The sequence below is a fragment of the Sinohyriopsis cumingii genome, chromosome 9, assembly GCF_028554795.1.
Source record: "Sinohyriopsis cumingii isolate HCF-2022 chromosome 9, ASM2855479v2, whole genome shotgun sequence".
In the NCBI taxonomy this organism is placed as follows: domain Eukaryota; kingdom Metazoa; phylum Mollusca; class Bivalvia; order Unionida; family Unionidae; genus Sinohyriopsis; species Sinohyriopsis cumingii.
The window spans coordinates 93,341,497-93,362,816 of record NC_142969.1 but is presented as its reverse complement, the minus strand read 5'-3'; the positions used below and the strand labels follow the sequence as shown (position 1 = coordinate 93,362,816).

General features: G+C 34.4%; 1 protein-coding gene across 1 annotated transcript in view; it reads right to left on the bottom strand.

The window, feature by feature from the left end:
- Positions 1–517: 517 nt before the first annotated feature.
- LOC149792260 (ras-related protein Rab-21-like) overlaps positions 518–21,320 on the bottom strand; it is a 37,063-nt gene continuing 16,260 nt past the window's right edge. Inside the window, exons 5-6 of the mRNA XM_089970793.1 lie at positions 13,065–13,153; positions 518–9,854 (exon numbers count right to left, since the gene is read on the bottom strand). Of these exons, the coding sequence (XP_089826919.1) occupies positions 9,727–9,854; positions 13,065–13,153 (217 nt within the window). The 3' untranslated portion in view covers positions 518–9,726. The remainder of the gene's footprint in view (positions 9,855–13,064; positions 13,154–21,320) is intronic.

Here is a 21,320-nt window from a genome sequence, read left to right as displayed (position 1 = left end):
ACATAATGAAAGACTAATGTTGGGTTTAGAGCAAAAGGCTTGAAAGTTATGAAAATTTGAATTGGTTAGCAATAGAATCTTTCTAGTTACATTAAACACAAATTTTATCAAAACAGTGCATGCTCTCCAGTCTACTGGAAGTTCAAAATTGGCTGACATCAGTTGGAAGACATGCAGAACTTGACAAATCAAGTTCTGTTTGTTCTATTGTTGTTGTTGTTGTAGGGTTTAATGCCATTTTTCAGCACACGATAGGCTATACAGGGCGGCCAGTATTAATGGTGGAGGAAGAACCCGGGAAAACCCCAGAAAGAACCACTGACCCACGAGAAGCTACTGGCAAGCTTTCTCACATACCCACACTGGCTGAATCCTCGACTCAAACCCACACAGACAGAGGTGAGCTGGCAGTGATCCGTAACAGAGAGCACTTTAGACCACTCAGTCACTTGGGGCCCCGTTTGTTCTATAAAGGTTGGAGTAGAAAAGTTGGAAATAAACCATGTAGACCAAAAAATGATATCCAAAATTGTACTTTATTTTCTCTGTTATATGTGTAATAAAATAATACAACTTGATTTAAAATTCACATAAGCATGTTATGGAAAAGAAATGTGATATTTCATCCCAAAATGTACACATTTATGTATACATAAATACATTATGCCTGCAAAACTGTACACTGATGTAAAAAATACAAAAGCATTCCAATTGCAGAAGTCTTAATAGCAACTGACATATGGTCATTGTATTTGAAAGCATAAAAACTGATCAATACTTGAATAGTTTCTACATCTTCAAGCAGGTACATTGTATATAAGACAAAATATTTGGGTGCTACTATCTCCCAGTAAGAAATAACTGGTATTACGTTCAGCGCTGCTGGGGAAGAAATGTAGGACATACTAGAAACCTTATACAATTTTGGCATTTTCATCACCAGGTGTAGTAACAATTAAATATGATCATAAGATCCATTACACAGTCCAGAGTTTCTGAGTTCATTTATACAACAAAAGCTAATGCTAGCAGGACTCAATGGCTAGCCCCCAACACCTAAAATATGTCACCATCTGCCCTGTAACTATTTTTCTATGGAAATACTGACTATGATTTGGAAAACTAAATATAATTATCTTTGCTAACATTTAACTCTATGTTTTTTTTTATTGTATGAAAATAAGCAAAACATGAGTGGGGATACAGCTTCATCTCACCTGAAAAATGCACATACATATACAGGGTCACCATAATCCAACAAATCAACTCCCAACGTATCAATATGGTTTTGGGGTATAAATTTCATCACCTTTGCTCTACATGAACCTAGATAGCAGTGGAAACTAAAGTCGACGTCCCAACCATCAGTAATGTAGCAATGAAGACTAAAGTCTATGTCCCAACCATCAGTAATGTAGCAGTGGAGACTAAAGTCTATGTTCCAACCATCAGTAATGTAGCAGTGGAGACTAAAAAGTCGACGTCCCAACCATCAGTAATGTAGTAGTGGAAACTAAAGTCGACGTCCCAACCATCAGTAATGAAACACTGGACACTTAAGTCTGAAGTCAGATGAACAGAAATATATCAAAGGACTGTAGAGTTAAGCAACTCTCACTAAGCACATACCAAGGATGCAATCCTGTATTCATGAGAGGCCAAGTTCTATCCTAAAATATTTGAAGGACATGATAGTTTTAAATACAGGACTGGGATATTATTATATGAATCAGCTGGTCAAAGAGCAAGATGACTGCAAAATTTACCCTGCCCATGCCAGATCCGAAGTGTCACAATACTATGACAACATATAACAGTGTAAGTCAAGAAAATCAAGAAAAATAAAATATAAAATGTTTTCTTGAAATTCTATATTAATTTTACAAAAACAGCTTATTTTGTCTTTTTTTAAAACTTGTTTTTGCATATTAAAATATTTTACTAACGATTACATTTATCAAAAAGGATGGGTCTATTAGGAAACATAGATGAGAAAAAAGAAGTTTTAATTTACAGCTGAATAACAGAATATATAAAAGTACAAAGATGTTTTAACTGAGAGTTTAAGAACAGGAAAATTGCTTTAATTGATAGAATTGAAAAGATATCTGAAACGACAGCTGAGGAACTGAACACGAAGAAGTGCAAAGATATTTCACAGCTTCATACCAGCTATGTTTCTCTGCAACATAATCATCTCTTTGACTATATCAACAATAATGAAAGATTGTCCTGAAAATGAGAATGGTTTTATAATGATTTATTTACACACCCAAATGATCCAAGACAATTTTATCACTATAATTAATTGCCAAGCAATAAGTATGTACCAGTCTACTGTAATTACCATGTGAACAAACTGATCATAAACACCACTTTTGGTATACTGCGTGCACTTTTTGAGAAATTCATATGGTTAATTTTTAGAGATGAGTGCCTTTTATTGTCAAGCACACCTGTAAAAGAAATCTCCCTAGTTATGTCATTAACAATTATCATTAATCACTGGTATAAGCAGCATAATTCAAAAACAATCTTTGCAAGATCAAGTTTTAAGACAGAGAAAGCACAGCACATTTCATTGAACCAGAAAGCTGACCAATCAGTTTCACTGGCAAGAATAATGTCTGGGAGGAGTCTACTCACACACTAACTGTGAGTAGGTTAGAACTTAAAGGTCAGTGAACCACACATACTTGCTGATATTATGATTAAAATGTAACAAAGTTCAAATATAAGTATTTATTCGTATTTATCTAAACTTGCTTAAAATAGTCCACATTCACATTATTCAATCTGTGTGAAAAGATTTGATCCTGACCCAGGCAATTACTACATGATGGAAAGAATGACTCTGACCATGTATTGTGAAATATAGGTTTAACAGATGAATGAAATTGCTCGTAATTATGTAACAAAAGCATGCGGTATATATAAGCACTCAAAAGTTTGCAGAGTATAAAACATGCAGAACATAAAGCATTATAAACTGAACACAACCTCTCTCAATGTTCTGTACTTGCCCACAGGCAAGCACCTTGTTTCAAGCAAATGAATTTGTCCAGCCCTGAAATGTGTACCCCCCCCCCAATATCTTCAAAATATCAATGTCTCTGAAAGACCAGCATAACTTTCACTGATGGATGATTACGTTTACCTGTATAACCAAGCACAGAAACAATCATGCTGTCAAAACTCATCCAAGTTTCAAAACATTTATTCCCTCTTTCAGTAAAGAAATTTTTTAAAACTGTGAGCTTGTTTTAGTTGGCAAGAGGACCAAGTCGGTAGAGATCACTTGCCAGGCTGACACCTGCCTAACAACCAAAATACAAGTAGACAAAGAAGCTGATCAGTCAGATGCTTAAATTTATTCAAATACTGTTGCATGTTATGAAAATAACCATTTCAGTATTTCTCTACTTTCCTCATCTGTGTTTGATTGCACACCAGAATTATTTGTCCAATACTGAAAGGATTCAATGCAAAGATGCTTTCTAGTAAAGATGGTCAAATTCCAAAGTAATTTTAAGGGTTTCTATTTTTTGTAACATCAGCCATATTCAATGGTGGATTGACATAATATTTGCAAAAACCTTAAAACATCATCATACCAGTATGCTTGGTGTCAAATCTTGTCAAACTCTGTTCAGTAGGTTTAGTAAACAAATGTGTAAAGGATTTTCAAGTTTTAGTTCATTTGCCTTTATCTGAAAATAAAAATACATTATTTGTAAAAGCATAATAGGTCATAATGTCAAATACTTTCTGAGAATTCATTTAAATTTGTTTGTTTTTATTACCAGTGGCCAAATCTGACTATAGCCTGAAATTCTTTGAACAAATTTGAAAGGCCTTTATGCCAGTATGCTTTCTGTCAAGTCTGGTTACGTTCTGAAAATGACTTTTTAGAAGTCATTATAAGATTTTTTATTATTATTAACAGTGACCCAATTAGATGGCCATCAGCATTATTGGTAAAAATGTTAAAGGCTTTTATACCAGGATGATTTTGGTCAAATTTGGTCAGACTGTTGTCCAGAGGTTCTTGAGAAATAATTTAAAGGTTCTACATTTCTAGTTACAATCGGTAAATCTGACGGCAGACTGGCAACAGTTCCATAAAAATGAACGCAATGACAGATTACATTCTTTCAAACATGGTAGAACTCTGCTAAGTACCATTCTGAGATACAGTCATCTAAAGGTTGGACTATTTCAGAGTGATGGTAACTATATTTGATGATGATGAGTGGTTTTTAAGAAGTTGTTTAAAAGTTTTAAATTTTCAGTAATGGCAACCATCTCTGATGGTGTATCACCAGCATTTGTTCAACTTTGAAAGACAACTCTCTCATCATGCTGTTACCATATTTGGTCAAAATCTGCTAATGGGTCATTTAAAGATCTTTTTGTTTTAGAAATGTTGACAATATTTAATGGTGGTTTGGCATCATCTATACAAAGCTGAAAGACCTTCATTCCAGGATGCTGTCTGCCCAGTCTGGCTGAAATTAGCTTAGAATATTTTGTTTCTGAGAAGATGAAAACAGCAATTGTCAACAGACTGATGACCCAGGACAAATGATGCATAACACAAAAACATATCATAAATTCATCTGGCCCTATGGCCAGGTCAGGAAAATTATGCCACTATCAGAAATACCTTCTGTCTTTCCCTTCAGATATACATGCACACACACATACAAATGTACAGGTCTGATGGCTTTACACTTATGTCTATGCCAGTAATTATGTGTGGTTATTAAAATGATCCGATAATCAAACAATATGTATTTTGTCAATATGAATCCTGAACTAAACAATCCAAATCTAGAGAACAGAAATATAATGGCAGTGTAGCTAGAAGCTGCATATTGAGTAAAATGCTTAACAATTCAGTGAATTACATTTTCCAAAAATGTATCAATGGTAAGTGGTGTCTTTACCCAACTTTGCACATATTGGTTTTCAAAATAGGAGATGGTAAATAGAATGCTTAACCTCTGATTCAACTTTTGTATGCCATGATTGTTCACATTCTTTGAAACCTGACAATATCTTCAATTTGTGGCTTCAACTTTCAGTGCAGGACAAAACAAAATCATTCACCAGTTTATTAGAATGTTTGATGTTACTGAGGTAGTAGGAAATGCTTTTTCTGGCACTGTCATTTTAATGCTTTTGTGTTAGGCCTTAAAATTACAACCCATAATGAAACATTATATTCTACATACACTCGTCTTTTATAAACTTATTCTTTTTAATTGCAAAGTATTTAAACCATCTCTGACGTTCTTGAGAAAAGCCACAGGCAAAATTTGTAAAAAGAAAAACATTGTCTTGCATGCTCTTTCACAAGATATCATAGACAACAGTGTCCAAGTATTCCCACATACCACATCTGGTTAACTCTATTATTGTTTGTTAAAAAAAGTTAATTAACTGGCATTATTCAAGGTATTTTTCAGATCAAAACAAAATGGGTTAGATAAATATCCAGTGATACCATTAAAGCTAACATACTTGCTTGTTTTCATGCTCACAAGCCATTAAAGCTAACATACTTGTCTGCATTGTCATGCTCACAAGCCATTAAAGCCAACATACTTGTCTGTGTTACCTTGCTCACAAGCTATTAAAGCCAAAATACTTGTCTGTGTTACCTTGCTCACAAGCCATTAAAGCCAATATACTTGCCTGTTACCTTGCTCACAAGCCATTAAATTGAAAGCCAACATACTTGTCTGTGTTACCTTGCTCACAAGCCATTAAAGCCAAAATACTGGTCTGTGTTACCTTGCTCACAAGCCATTAAAGCCATCATACTTGTCTCTGTTACCTTTCTCACAAGCCATTAAATTTAAAACCAACATACTTGTCTGTGTTACCTTGCTCACAAGCCATTAAAGCTAATATAATTTTCTGTCAGCATGCTCACAAGCCATTAAAGATAACATATTTATTTGTTGTGCTCATGAGCCACTTAAGAAAATATGTCTGTGTTATATCACAAGCCATTAAAGACGACATACTTGTTTGTGCTATCATGTTCACAAGCCAATAAAGAGAACATAATTGTCTCTGTTCTTATGCTCACGAGCCATTAAATAGAACATACTTGTCTGCATTATCAAGCACACAAGCCATTAAAGATAACATACTTGTCTGTGTTATCATGCTCACAAGCCATTAAAAATATAAATTAAAAAAAACAGTCAAGACCTTTGACCATAAAATTTGTCATAGTTCTCTCAATTTATTCATTGGAATGCAATACAAAATCTGGTCAATATTTATTTGTACAAGTCACTGTGTTCATAATCTCAATATGATTATTAAATAATTTTTGTTGAGGTGATCTTTCTTCCTTAGAATACTATTCTATACTATATCCTGCAATCAGGCAAGATAATGGAATCTAAAGTCTAAAGTCCATGGCCCATTTAAAACAAACTCAGATTTAACAAATCCCCTTTCTTTCATAAAAAAAATATAATCAAATGATTATTTTTCTTGGCTGTAACATAATTCTCCTAATACATTTAATCAATTTTCTACCTCTAAAAAGAAAACATAATCGTAAATATATAAAAATAACATTAATCCCAACACTAGACTTTTGTTCTGTTATAGCCATGTCCCTGTTGAAAACAACCCTCAGACCAAGTCCAACTGGTACAAAGTTATCTCAAAATCGGGATCAGAAAATATAAGCATACAATCAAGTGATTATAATAGGAAGGGAAAGGTATAAAGAAAACAACTCCATCATGAACATGAATTTCTTTTTTTCTTAGCATAACAGCCAAAATAATAAAATAAAACTAAATCACAGAAGCTCATTTTATGTCAAGCCTAATGGCTTCAACATTTTCTTTATTGGAAAAATCTCTTCAAGTCATCTGTAATAATGTATATCTTCCAGGCAGTTTTATTTATTTATGTTGCCTTTTCTTGTGTGCCGAGACTGACAAGACTTTGGTGCTAGAAATGGATGAACAGGTAACATGAAAAAGATGCCTTGGTACAGCTATCAAAATGAAAACAAAATTGTGCCTTAACACATCAGGGATAAAATCATTCAATACCATCAAGCAAACTGTACCCATCCCAATCAAAATGAAAAAACCAGAAGGCCCTCATTTGGACCTAATTAGCTGAAATCTTTATACACACAAAGGAACTACTATATAAATCAAGTCCAAATGCTAACAGCAGAGACCCGGATCTGTTGCTGCAACAATGCACTGGCAAATCTTGGCCTATACAGTTTATTACAAGAATTCACTAGAACAAACAACATGGACCAAGATATGCCAGTGCATTATGCAAGGACAGCTCAGGGAACTTGTTGTTTGCAGCTGGAATCAACTTACATGCAAGTATCAACTGTAAATCATAAAATTTGGCCACTATTTCAAAATAAAATGCTCGAATATTATGCACATACGTTTATATGACTTTTGATAAAAGTAAAGGACATTTCCTGGTCTGAGACTCTTATGGTAGACGGATATATTCAGGAATGTGGCTAATTCCTTAATGTCATGGGCATCGATTTTCAAAGTTGTCTGAATTTGTTGGGTGTTAAAACTTGTTCTCAGCACAACGTCCACAAATACTGGTACATCATGAATAATAGTGAACTTCAGGCAACCAATAAAATTTGTTAGTCAATTGGACTCAAAATGCATTCTGATTAAACTAACTTTTGGCAAGGTTCTAGAGGAAATGCCTGCAAACAGCAATATATTTTATGTTACATTTTCATTTTCTATAACCAAATCCAAATATGGCTGGAGAGGTAATATATGATGTCCTGATCATCCATTTGAACTAAAGAAAATGAGTCCTTCAAAAGGGACGACACTTCACTGGCAGACAATAATTTCTAGTATATTAAGTTGTTTTTTTCTGTCATTATTTAAACTGCTAAGTACTGAAACCATCTCTAATACTACACAGAAACTCCAAAGCTATATTTGGTATCCAAAATATTTTCCTCTGAGTTAACATTTTCACAATGTAACTATTAAGTGAAATACAAAATTATCTGTTACAGTCTTTGACACTGAACCTGGTATCATAGACAGACGATGCCTAAAATTAAGAGTCTCAGACAATGCTGAGACATACCCACATACTAAGTTTGATTATTATATTTAGGAAGTTTAAACAGTTACCAAACTGGCATCATTCAAGGGACTTTACTTACAAACTGGGTAATAAAAATAACAAATGTTCAAGCTTGTTGCATTATCATTCTCGTAAGCCAATACTATAAATACATTGATAGAGTGATATCAACATTTTTATTGGAATGCAACTAGATATAAATTCCCATCAAAATTCATGTACATATGTAAATGTCACAGTTTTCATAAGCTCAACGAAGTGCAAAAAATCAAGCACTGACTTCACTTCAGAGTCATTTAGGTCTGGTTTTTAACCTCCTTCAAAATAAGTGTGGATGTGTTGGTGGTATAACTTTCATTCAGAATCAATGACATATATTACAAAGTGTTTCAGTTTAAATCCCATGTGAATCCCAACATTCATGCATGAGAAGTTGCTAAAACAATTGTTTTGAGAAGGCCACTATAATGGTGGCAGTATGGAGTCAGATAAACACCATTTTCATTCAGAACCAGTTATAAATTGTTGTAGTGTTTTTTCTTACAATATCGTCGATATGACCACTGTTAGGTAGCCATATAAAAATTGTCAGGAAGACCATCAAGACAGCAAAATTTAGTGGATGGATCAGCATCATTTGAAATTTGCAACAGCTACATCTTGGTTGAAAGAAACATTTTTAAAAACATATAAGAACAATGTCAATATAGCCCATCATGGGCAACTATAATGAAAATTTTAACATTCTGAGATTAACATCAACAGTTTTCATTTAGGACCGGCACATATTGTAGTGAAAACCCCAGGTCAATATGATACAATTTTCATGATGGCTACCATGCAATTAATGACTAAAAATCCTATCATTTTCATTTAGGACCAAGTAGATACCATATAAAGTCATTTTGTGACAATGCTAGACCTTGTGTTGAATGTGTGTTGTTACGCTTTTTGACAATCCTCCCAGTAGTTCAAGAGGTGTCTTGCTAATGGACAGACACTCAATTATGGACAACTGACCACCACATAAGCTATCCAGTTTAGCATAAGAACTACACTCAATTACAATAGTAAGTACTACTTTATGCAATGCCAAACACATTTTTATTGTTTCAAATTCTACATACTCTAAAACAACTGCATTGTAAAACACTGCTTAAATGGACACCACTTCTAAAATGTGGATGCCAGACATGCACATGGATGCCAAAATTATTACTATGTCAAGCTTCTGTAAGGCAAGCTCGAGAATAAATATATTATTAATTAGCCCAAACGTTTTTGTTTTAATAGGCATTACAGAAAAGGAGATAATCAAACTGAATAAATCAAACCCTTCTTTTTAAGCAAGTGTGCATTGTACTCGATTAAAAATTTTTTAGCTTTAAATGCTGCTGTGAATGACATCATTCAAAATTCATCCATAACCAACATTTCATGCTCATCCTTCAAATAAATAATGTCACATCCTAATAAACATCTGGAGTAATATTTGGACAGTCCATGACTGGATTGTAAATGACATAAGTAGGCAACACCAGTGACAAATTATCCTGGGAGGGACTGAAGGACAAAAAGACAAATATATTAGCTTCCACAGCATCCACCACTGCTACTTTGCTGCTGTGCTACACTGTCATCCACTATTACTACACTCTTCCGATTCTTTCCTGTGGAATTCTTTTGACCATCTTGGCCGGCTTTCTCTAACATATCTGGAATGTTAAAAAAATTATGCAATTTATCCACATATAAAACACACTCAGGCTAGGAATAATAGTGTAGAGTGTTTAACAGCAATCATATACTTTACTTATTAGAGGATACCCACATATACACTGAAAGACTTTCCCTCATTCCCTCATACTTAGATGTCATGACTTTTCTGATTTACATTAAGCTTCAGTCACTTTTAAAACACAAGACGCTCAAAAGGAATTTAAGATAAGATCATTGTCCGTGTGTCAATATGACCATTGAATCAAGGGGGACAGCAAGAATCTTGAGTCACCTGTCACTGCATGATTAGCACCAGCAAAATCAACTAGGTATCATAAGAAGTCTACTAGTATAAACCCAATGTTGATATAGCCATCCATTCTTTAGAAGGAGAAACAGCTATTTTCAAGAAGGCCACCACGATGGCCATACTGTGGTTAATTTTGCATTCCTTTCCATTCAGGGCAACCATACACCATATACATCTTCTGATAAAAACACCATGTCAAAATGACCTTCCATTTGAAGGGAATAGCCAAAACAAGATTTTCAAAATGGCAATCATACTTGACATCAGATCAGCACTATTTTAATTTAGGACCAACAAGACTTTATTATTAAAAGAAGTCTTCTGGTGAAAACACTGTGTTGATATGACTTGCACATTTCTATTTTAGGAACAACTCAACAAGAAGTAATTTGGTGAAGGCTTCATGTCAATATGACCAGCCATCTAGGAGAAATAGTGATAATAAGATTTTCAAGATGGCAATGTGGTGCCCAGACTTGGGTTAAATTGCAATGTAATTGGTGCAACTGAGTAGTTAATTAAAACCACACTGTTTGTAATTGTATTTGTAATTGAACATCACCAATGTGGTGTAATTGTAATTATAACTGAAGGTCTAGATTTGCATAATTACTCAATTACATGTCAATTACAAAAGAGAGATAAACATGTTCTTCAATTCCAAACAAATTATAAAAATTGAGAAAATATACATATTTATCTTAACTCCCAGGTGTTTGGCTAATAATAAACAAAATAATATAGAATAAGCAATAAAGCTTAGTTTTAGATTACTGTAAATAAATTATTTTACTTAGTCTACTATGGAATTCAGACTTGGGTTCAATCACAACTTAACTGGTGTAATTGAGTAATTACTTATAATTACCATGTATTTGTAACAATAATTGTAATTTAACAGCACCAATATAGAGTAACTATAACTGTAATTGAGCAGTCATAACTTTGAGTAACTAAAGTTGTAACTGACATCTGCAAGCACATCGTAATTGTAATTGAAGAAAGTTAATTAAAAACCTGGTGGTGGCTATAATAGAGGTCAGACTGGCACCATATTTATTTACAACCAAATAAACATCATAATTTTTCCATGAAAACCCCATGCTGATATAACCATTTGTTTAGGCAAAGTAATGATAAGATTTTCAAGATGGCCATTTTGGTGGTCATATTCAATAACTTAGTAGTACCATTTTCACTTAAGATTAACTAGACATCACACAAAGTCTTTTAGTAAAATCCATTCATGTGCAGCAATATTAGTCACATGATGGCCATTGTCGTGGAAATACTGATTATGAAAACAGAACCATTTTCATTTTAGACCAACCAAACATCATAAGAAATCTTCTGGTGAAAACCCTATGATAATACAAATTTTTGTTCAGGAGAAGTAGCTATAACAAGTTTTTCAAGAAGGCTGCTTTGGCAAGCATATTGGAACTCATTTCGGCATCAATTTCATTCAGGACCAACCAGATGTCATTAAGAACTCTTTAAGCGAAAAACCCCATGTTTATATGACATTCCATTCAGGTGGAGTAGCAGTAACAAAATTCACAAGAGTGCCACTGTGGCAGCCATAGCTCAATTCCAAGTGGCACCATTTTGATTCAGGACCAGCTGGACAACAGGAAAAATGTGTATGTAAAGTATCAGGGCAATCCTCCAAGTAGTTTCAAAGGAATGGTGCTAACAAACTGTGCTAATGGATAGATGGGTGGCAGACAACAAACCATCCCATAAGTTCTTCTGGTCCATGATCAGAAAAGCTTCAATAAAAATCATGCCCTAAGCTTATATTAATTTAGACTGATTTGTAACTTTAAAAGAAACACTCAGCTAATGAAAAATGATCACTGATGGCCAATGTGAATCTAACCTAGGATCCCTTTGTGATGAGGGAGCAATTCTTAGTTTGCCACCTTCTTTTACATATGGTACTAGCAAGGATGAAGAAAATTTGGAAATAGTAACAGAGTCATTTAGATTGTATTGTAATACTATTTAAAACTCACTCATCATCTATGTCTATCAAAAGGTTTCTTCCAGTTCAAAATATTACCATTTCCCGTTACCCAGAGAAAGTTAATTTTCAAATTGGCAAAAAGTGAAGTTAACACACAGAGCAAGATGTGACATTTGGAATTTTAACACAGCTTTGACAATTTAAGTCATATTGCTAAAATGTTTGCAGTGTGGCAATTAATAGATGTCGAGCACGATGCATCATGTCCCACCCAGTCACATTATCCTGACATCAGGCCAACCAGTCCTAACACAAACCTCATAATGCTGATTGTCAAGTGAGACAGCTGCTAGTACCATTTTCATAAGCCTCTGGTAAGACTTCAACAGAGTTTGAAACCGCAACCTCCCACATCCGAGGCAGACACTCTAACCACTTAGGCTACCAAAGTGGTCACAAGATGAGATTTTATGCCAATATCCAAATAAAGATAGCCCATGGAGGAAGATGATGCCTTATGTCAATGTAAAAATGAAGATAACCCAAGGAACAAGACAATGTGGTAAGACAATGTCCAAATGAAGATAGCCCAAGGAGCAAGATGATGTCATATGCTAAAATCCAAATGAAGATTGCCCAAAGGAGTGAGATGATGCCATATGCCAATGTCCAAATAAAGATAGCCCAAGAAGCAAGATAATGCCTTATGCCAATATCCGAATGAATATAACCAGAAGCAAGATGATGCCTTATACCACCTCTAAAATGCCTCAAATTGGAAAAAGAAATTCACTGGCTCTTGGGCAAGTAAACTTTCAAAACATTCAAAAGTCTGATTTAGAGTTGAAAACTGAACTATAAAAAATCTGATCCAAAACTCATTTCATCAAGAAAGTTACAAAACTTTCATTTTTTTAAAATACTCACTTTTGCTAAGATCTAGAAACATTTCTTCTATGCCTTTATTCAATTTTGCTGATATATGAAAATGCTTTGCACCAACTGATGCAGCATATCTGAAAAAGAAACAATACATACATAACAATTTTGAAAACCTTAAATCAAATAAACTGATAACATATCACTGCTGTGTTAGATACTAGGAGTGAAATGATACATCTCTGATATGTACTGTTGTGATTAACGGAACACAGCCTGATACAATACACTACTGTACATCTATCAATTTTCTACTCAAGAATGAGCCAGAATTTTACCCTCAAATCCCAAACACAGGAAAATGATAGACTAAGTGTCATTTTCTGATTCTGTGTTATCGTGCTCTCAAATGAGGCTTAAACTTTCCTCACTACTTCATGGTTACAATCAAACAAGCGTGAATAACTATGCACAGCTTAAACTGACATACAGATGGAACAAAATGCATTCTCTTTAACAAATCTGTATCATCAACTTCCAACACTGTGTTCATTCCCACTGTAATAAAGGGTCAAAACAATGTTGTCATTCCCACTGGAGCCTCTCACATTGTCCCAACCAAAACAATTCAAACGTTATCAGCTGTGCCTCGGATATAAACTTTCCTAGTCATTCAGCTCATGATATCTTCCACAATGCTAAATTTTACAACTTCACAATAGTTGTAAATAACTTATACAAGTCTGCTGCCCCTATGCTTCATTTATAAAACCGATATTCATGCACAAATCAGCATTTTCAAAACAAAAATTCAGTTTATGATTCAAGATTTAAGTTCCAAACAATAAGGCTGAAATATTAAGCAATTTCTTTTTTGTTTTTGTTTTATTAATTTATCTGAAAATGTATGGATATATAACAAAAATATCATTATCATAGTAGTCTGATCTTCATCGCTAGATTACACCAGATAGTCTGATATTGACAACTCAACATGATCTAGCAGTCAAGATTTTTGATAATAATATATATTTATTGATATACAATATCAACTTGATAATCTTTTCATCTTTAGGTCTCACAGTGGTAGGGTGGTACCATTTTATGCACGGATATATTAACTGTATTGCATAATTTCCAGTATGCATACTGCATAGACAGACATAGACTTATCATTTCTTCATATGCCATTCTCATCCTCGATAGGACTGAGAAAATAAAAAAATACTTCCAAAGAGTGCCAGTTGCCAGTGATTTTTATTCAACCTTCGGATCAAGGCAATTTTCCAAGTAGCTTATGTGGAATAGTGATAACAAGCTTGTGCTAATGGATGAGCAAAGAATGAACAAGAAAATGTCATCCCATAAACTCTTCTTGTCTATCAATAATAACTGAAAAATAACTTTGTTGATTAACAAACAGTGTTAACTGCCTTAAGAGTTTGACATGAAAACAAGATCGTGACAGAATGAGGAGTTTGCAATAAAGAAATGATTCAAATTATACTACATATACGGTATAGAATCATGATATTGCAAAGTGAACTGGTGTCTGGTTGCTTTCAATTTTTCACATTTATGACTTCACACATGTTTTACATTTTTAAACAAAAGATCACCAGTCAAAAAGAACATACAAAAATTCCATTAACTCATTAACCCCTGGCACTTTGTTTATGCGTCAGAAGGTAGTAACCTACTTCTGAGCTCTGTAGCGTCAAGGTTATGTATGATACACTAAAGTGGATGCTATTATAGAAAGGTAGACAGATGTAGTTCTACAAAGATACCAAATAATCTGAACGTTATTCCACCAAAAATTTGCCCATGGTCGGACTCCAATTTTGTGTCTGGATTTTAGACTTTTTAGCCTCTGATCTTAGGCGGACCAGTCTGAACTGCACACAGACAGGTGAACCTTAGCAGAAAGTAGGATAAGATGGGCATTTGGAATTTAGGGTGGTCTCAATACAAAAATGTGGGGTCCGTAAGTGCACACAAAAAAGAAGAAAAAAATGAGTCCAACTTTTACCCTTCTGCTCAAGCGTGAGCAAAAAACCCAATGAAAAACAATGTTTCAAACACAACTAGCCCTTATGTTGACCGGAAATCTTTTGCAAGTCGATGTATTAGGATGTATTCAGAAAGAAAAAAGTGTTTCCTACTCGAATTTCAGGCAAAAACGACAAAAAACTCCAAGGGTTAACAAGATAAGTCCTGACTGTACCCCTCACTGTTTTCATGTTAGACTTATATATGCAAAACTCACAAGCAGGGAATCACCAAATTATGGTGAAGAAAAACAAATGTGTGTGTGTGTGTGATTTGGATTTTTAATGTAGCTTCAAAAAAAAATCAGTCATATTGCTATGTCAGCAGTGTGGCAGTTTGTGGTTATGTCTAGCACTGGGGCATCATGCCGCAGACATGTAGCACAATGTCCCACCCAGTCACATTATCCTAACACCAGGCTGACCAGTCCTAAAACTAACCTCTTAATGCTGAGTGCCAAGTGAGGCATCTGTTAGTACCATTTTTATAAGTCTTTGGCATGACTCAGCCAGGGATCAAACCCATGACCTCCCACATCCCAGGTGTGGATGCTCTAACCACTAGGCCACTGGAACAGTTTTAAAAAAATGTCTTCTTTACAATAATGGAGACTATTTCTCCATGATTTGCAAAAAACAGAATACAAGAATTACTTTAAATATTTTTCAACATTTCATTCAATTTTAGCTCTCTAAATTCTTAAAAATGGTGAAGTACCTCTTTCTCTAAGCACTGATCTTCAAAAAAAACTCTTAGTCTATAAAATGTCAGGCAATAAATAAGTATGGAATGGATTATCAGTAAACATGTTACTGATTTCTGCCATTTCTGAACAATATTTAAAGACATTTTAATTTTCCAATACATCATATTCTTCATTTGGTTTCAGCTGTATTGAAAGTAAAATAATTTTAATCGGTAACACAATCCTCTAAAAGTGAATAATCATTCTTTTTCACGATCAACTTTGTATAAAAATAAAGGGTAAAAAATGTTACATGAATTATAGCATCTCACTGTTCCAGTATGTCATTATTACAAAACGCAACATATTTTTTAACAGACTCTACATCATCTACCAAAAAAGTGCAATTTTGTTTGAAAAACTAAAAATGTATCCATAAGTTTCTGCTGCTCCAACCTCTTTAAATGTGTACATTAAAATGATGAACTGCGGTATATATGCTTACATGTACATAAAGACATATGTAGAAACATTCCAAGTTTACTAAAACTAAGATGATGCTATTGAACACAAATAGCAACACCCAAGACCCACACTGCATGAAAGTATTTGTACATATGCCCAGATACAAATACAAAGTGAATCAAATCGTGTTATATTTACAGAACTGCTGTGAATGACACTACTAGGTCAATGGTTGCTTTTATTACATATTATAGGCTACATCATGCTGAGGAAATGGCAGCAAGGCAGCTGACAATGGGCTGGTCTGGCAGGTTTTGAACCCAGGACTACTTAGACTCAACCGACTGAGCTATGGCTCCCCTTAGTTGGATGGTGAAGTGGTCTGATTATTAAACAAAATATAAATGGCTGGTGTCGCAGAATGTGAAGCCCCAAGGGTGACAGTCTTATCTAGTCATCTTAGCTTCAAAGTCATTCATGCTAAGTATGATGATACTCTATCAAAAGGAAATGCATGCAAATGAAAAAATAACCAAAACCTTATACTGTTAATCCAAAGTGATTGTTAGCCTCACTTTCCCTTAATGTGGACTTAACAGAACTTACAAATTCAAAAACATCAAAGTTTGCTGGCATTACACTTAAAACTGACAGTGAGGTTAACTACATATAATAATGACACAATAGTGGGAATACCAGTCCATTAAACTGCACATATCCAGATCTGCCACCACACAATGCACTGGCATATCTGGGTCTGTGCTGTTTGTTTAGAGTAATCAGTAGAACAAACAACACAGAACTAATCTGCAAGATGAAATTTTAACAGAATAGTTGCTGGAATCAGTGATCTTAAAGTATCAATAAAACATAAATTAGACCCAGACTTGACGACTGACATGAGTACTGTGACTGGTACATCTGCCTTATGTTTAATAGTCCCCTATGTAGTCTCCTGCAGTGCACAGATGACTCTGGAGACATGCAGCCTTGAACTGTGTGAAAACCATTATATATTTATTAGACTAACCATAAACATCATCACTGACCTCCAGATCCCAGAACCTATAAGTTTCTTAATCCTAAGTTCAAGGCATCCAAAACATTTTGTTAAGGACCAGACTCATGTACCATTTTCAAAAACATGTTCTGAGACGACCCCCTGTTAGTACTGAATGTCTAGATAATGCTGTTATTTTCAAATTAACAGGCATATCAAGTGTACTGGTCACATGATATGTATTTACATGCAAACAGAGAAACTGGATTAGTAAATCTGGGTAGCAATTAGGATATTGTAGAAATTTAGCATTACCAAAATAACTGCATTGATCATCTGTATAATCAGCAATTACATGTACCTGTGTGCCATGTGAAAACTAGCACAGTCAGTTATTTTCAACTTAAGACTCTGTAATTGATCTGCAGATCACCGAAACTTATCAACCCTTTGTTTTAACAAGATATCTCCATACCTTTAGTAACAGCTATACATGTTCTTCAGCATCATTGACAGGGACTGATAATTATTTTGGCTTTCTTGTCCATGAAAGACATTCATTATGGTCTTCTAGGATGATGCAAGATAGTGTGCATGCATCATTCTTTTAAAACTGCATAAAAACAATATTTTTTTGAAAATGTTACAGCCATAGCCATAACTGCCTTAAGTTTAGTTGGAAAATGTGAGTCCTGAACTTGACCTAAATAAAGCCTAATGCTAAATATTGCTTAAATCCATAATGTCCTTCAAAAGTTTTTAAAGCAAATGAAAATTATGACATAACAGAACCACAAAGTCAAACAGGGGCCATAACTCTTATTAGATTTTGTTGGTAAATGGTGAAGAAAACTGAACTTCACAGATTTATATGTGAAACCTCACACTAAACTTCTTCAAAAGTTACTGTGTGACATTTGTCATGGGACAAGACAGGACATGGCCCTTGGCACATAATGGCTCGGCATATCTCCAGCATGTTAACAGTAACTGAGAAAACTTCCAAGACAAATGTTAGAGAAGTTGATTACACAAATCATGGACAATGTAAGACTGCACTTGAAAAGTAACATCGCAAAATATTTTTTGAAAAAAGAGACCAGAGTTCACAAAGAAATCTGGATTAGTATGGTGCTTTCTTCCAAAGAAATTTTAGATTCTCTTCCATCTTCAGCTATATTAAATGACAAATCAGCATAATTTATACAAACTTGGATGATTTCTGTAAACCTTTTCTTTGGAGAAGTTAGCTAAAAGTTTTTAACTTTTGCTGATACTGAAAATATTGGACAGTCAATTTGCATCAAATGAAATAAAAAATACGAGACCTTCATACAGAAATGCTTCACATCAAATCAGGTCAAATTCTGTTGTTTTTAACAAACTGTCATTTAAAGGTTTCCTGATTTTTAATAATGGCAGTCATATTTGATTTCATATGAACCTGAAAAGTCTTCAGAGAAGGATGCTTGATGTGAAATTTGGTTTGGTCAAGTTCTTTTGACCATTTCAGAGAAGGCCTTACAAGGTTTGTTGTTGTTTTTTTCCTTTTAGTAATGGCAGCCATATATATATATATATATATATATATAGAGAGAGAGAGAGAGAGAGAGAGAGAGAGAGAGAGAGAGATAGAGAGAGAGAGAGAGAGAGAGAGAGAAAGAGAGAGAGAGGGGGGTGCAGATCATCATTTATACAAACCTGAATTGCACTAATACCAAGAAACTACCAGTAAACTTTGGTCACTTTCTGATAAGCAGATTTTTTGAAGTCTTTGAAAGTTTGTCCTATCATTTGCAAAAACTTGAATGGCTTTTATATCACGCATATTTTTGTCAAATTTATACAAACTGATTTATGTGAAAAAGTCACAAGAGTCTGTCTCCATTTAATAATGGTGGAAATAATTGATGGCAAACTGCTATCTTTGCACAGATATTATGGCCTTTAGATCAGGATGCTTTCCTGGGTTCACACTAGGAACAAATTCAGAGAAAAATTATCCAAGTGCCAGTCACTGCATCCAAATTTGCAGAAAAACAGAAAATGATATTGCCTTTCTCAAGTCAACACCTGGTCTTTTGATCCTTCTGATTAACTTCTGAATCAAATTAAATCTTTAAATACTGAAATTAAATGAATATTTATTTCTGCCATTATGTCTGAATCTAACAGATTCCAGCCCCAAATTCACCCATGACAAATGAAATTTTGTGCCCAATAACAAGCAATTAATGTGGAATTTTATAGACAGATAAGTGCTAAACATTGACACATTTATTTCTTATTTCATCCTGTACAAGTAGGAAGAAAGTTTGAACCATTATATCTTTCACCTGTTTGCGATTGTAACCCATATTCAGGGTATTAAACTTTTTCAAAATCTATATCACACAATAAATTTGGTGAATCAAACAGAAATACTCTGATATTTTCAAAAAAGTACAATGTGCATTTCTTTTTATTTTGATCAAAAGTTTAGTAAAATTATTCTTTTAAATGATGATTTTGAATATTATAAATCTGTCTACTTCACACACACATGCCATTTCACCCTATTTTGCAAGCAATAGAATAAAAACCCAGCTTGGACCCTAGATTTGTTGTTGTTGTTGTGGGGTTTAATGCCATTTTTCAGCACATGATAGGCTATGCATGGCGGCCAGTATTAATGGTGGAGGAAGAACCCAGGAAAACCCCGGGAAGAACCACCAACCCAAGAGAAGCCACTGGCAAGCTTTCTCACATACCCACATTAGCCGAATCCTAGACTCGAACCCACGCAGACAGAAGTGAGATGGCAGTGATCTGTAACAGAGAGCGCTTTAGACTACTCGGCCACTCGGAGCCCCATAGATTTCTGTTAATTTGGCCTGAAGTATGTTGACCAATTTCTGAGACACAGTCAGTCAAAGGTTTATCTATTTTCAGTAACGGTGCCACATCTGAAGCCAGATTGGCATTATTGTTCAAACCTTAAAGGTCTTCATGCCAAGATGCCTTTTGTCAAATTAAGCCAAAATTTTGTTGAGTAAGTTTTGAGAAGCTGTTGACAAATTTTTCTGTTTTTATTAAAGTGGCCTTATTTGATGGCTGATTGACATCATTTACACAAACTTGAACGGCCTTTATGATTAAAGATGCCTGCTGTCAAATTTAATCAAATTATGTTAGGAAAATGTTCTGAAATCATACAAAAGCTCTCTATATTTAGTTATGGCAGCCATATTTGATGGCCATCCTGCATCAATTTTACATGAAGCCACATGACTGAAAGGTACAGGTATGAAACTTACCATCGGACGAACCGTGTCAGCTACTGTGATGTGTCCTTTGACACTAAATAACCTATTTGTGTTGCTGTGCCATACAGCACCAAGCCAAACCAAAATCAATTTGACAAACCTGAAAGATTTTTTAACACAATATTTCCTGTCAAATTTGGTCAAAAAGTTTTGATCTCTTTTTGAGATTCTGTTTTAAGTTTTTTCTTATTTTTAGTAACTGATGACCAACTCTGGTGCTGGATCGGTATGATCTTCATAAACCCAGAAGTCCTTACATCACAATACTTTCTGCTAACCATAACATTACAAAAGCTAACAGTTGTAATGTACTTTAATGTTCTGCACCAATCTACATGATGTAAATACGGTATGATAACATGTTTGGCTTCCACAAATACAGGAAAGTACCTGACTATGAATCATGTGATAAGATCACTTCCTTTCTAAACACAAAACATCTTTATTTCAATACTGAAAATTGTTCAGCAGCGATATAGTTGGCAACTAAGGAATAAGTTATTGGAAAAAGTTCTGCAAGTCATTCAGGAAAAGAAAACTTCACAGTCTAGAACAAATAAAGTGACAGTAATTCAACTAAACAAAAAAGGAGAGGTCAAGGATCTTTGCAAAAAGGAAGAAAAAAAATGTCTGAAACAGCAAAATAAAAGATAAGAAAAATATTCTGCAGAAATGTAAAAATGGAATGGCTGGAATAAGAAAGATTCCAAAAGCCAGGAGAAGCTTCTACCCAGATTTAAACAAGATTGTTTAATGGTTTTGCGCTGTTTGTGCCTAGAACATCCTCCTACAGGTCA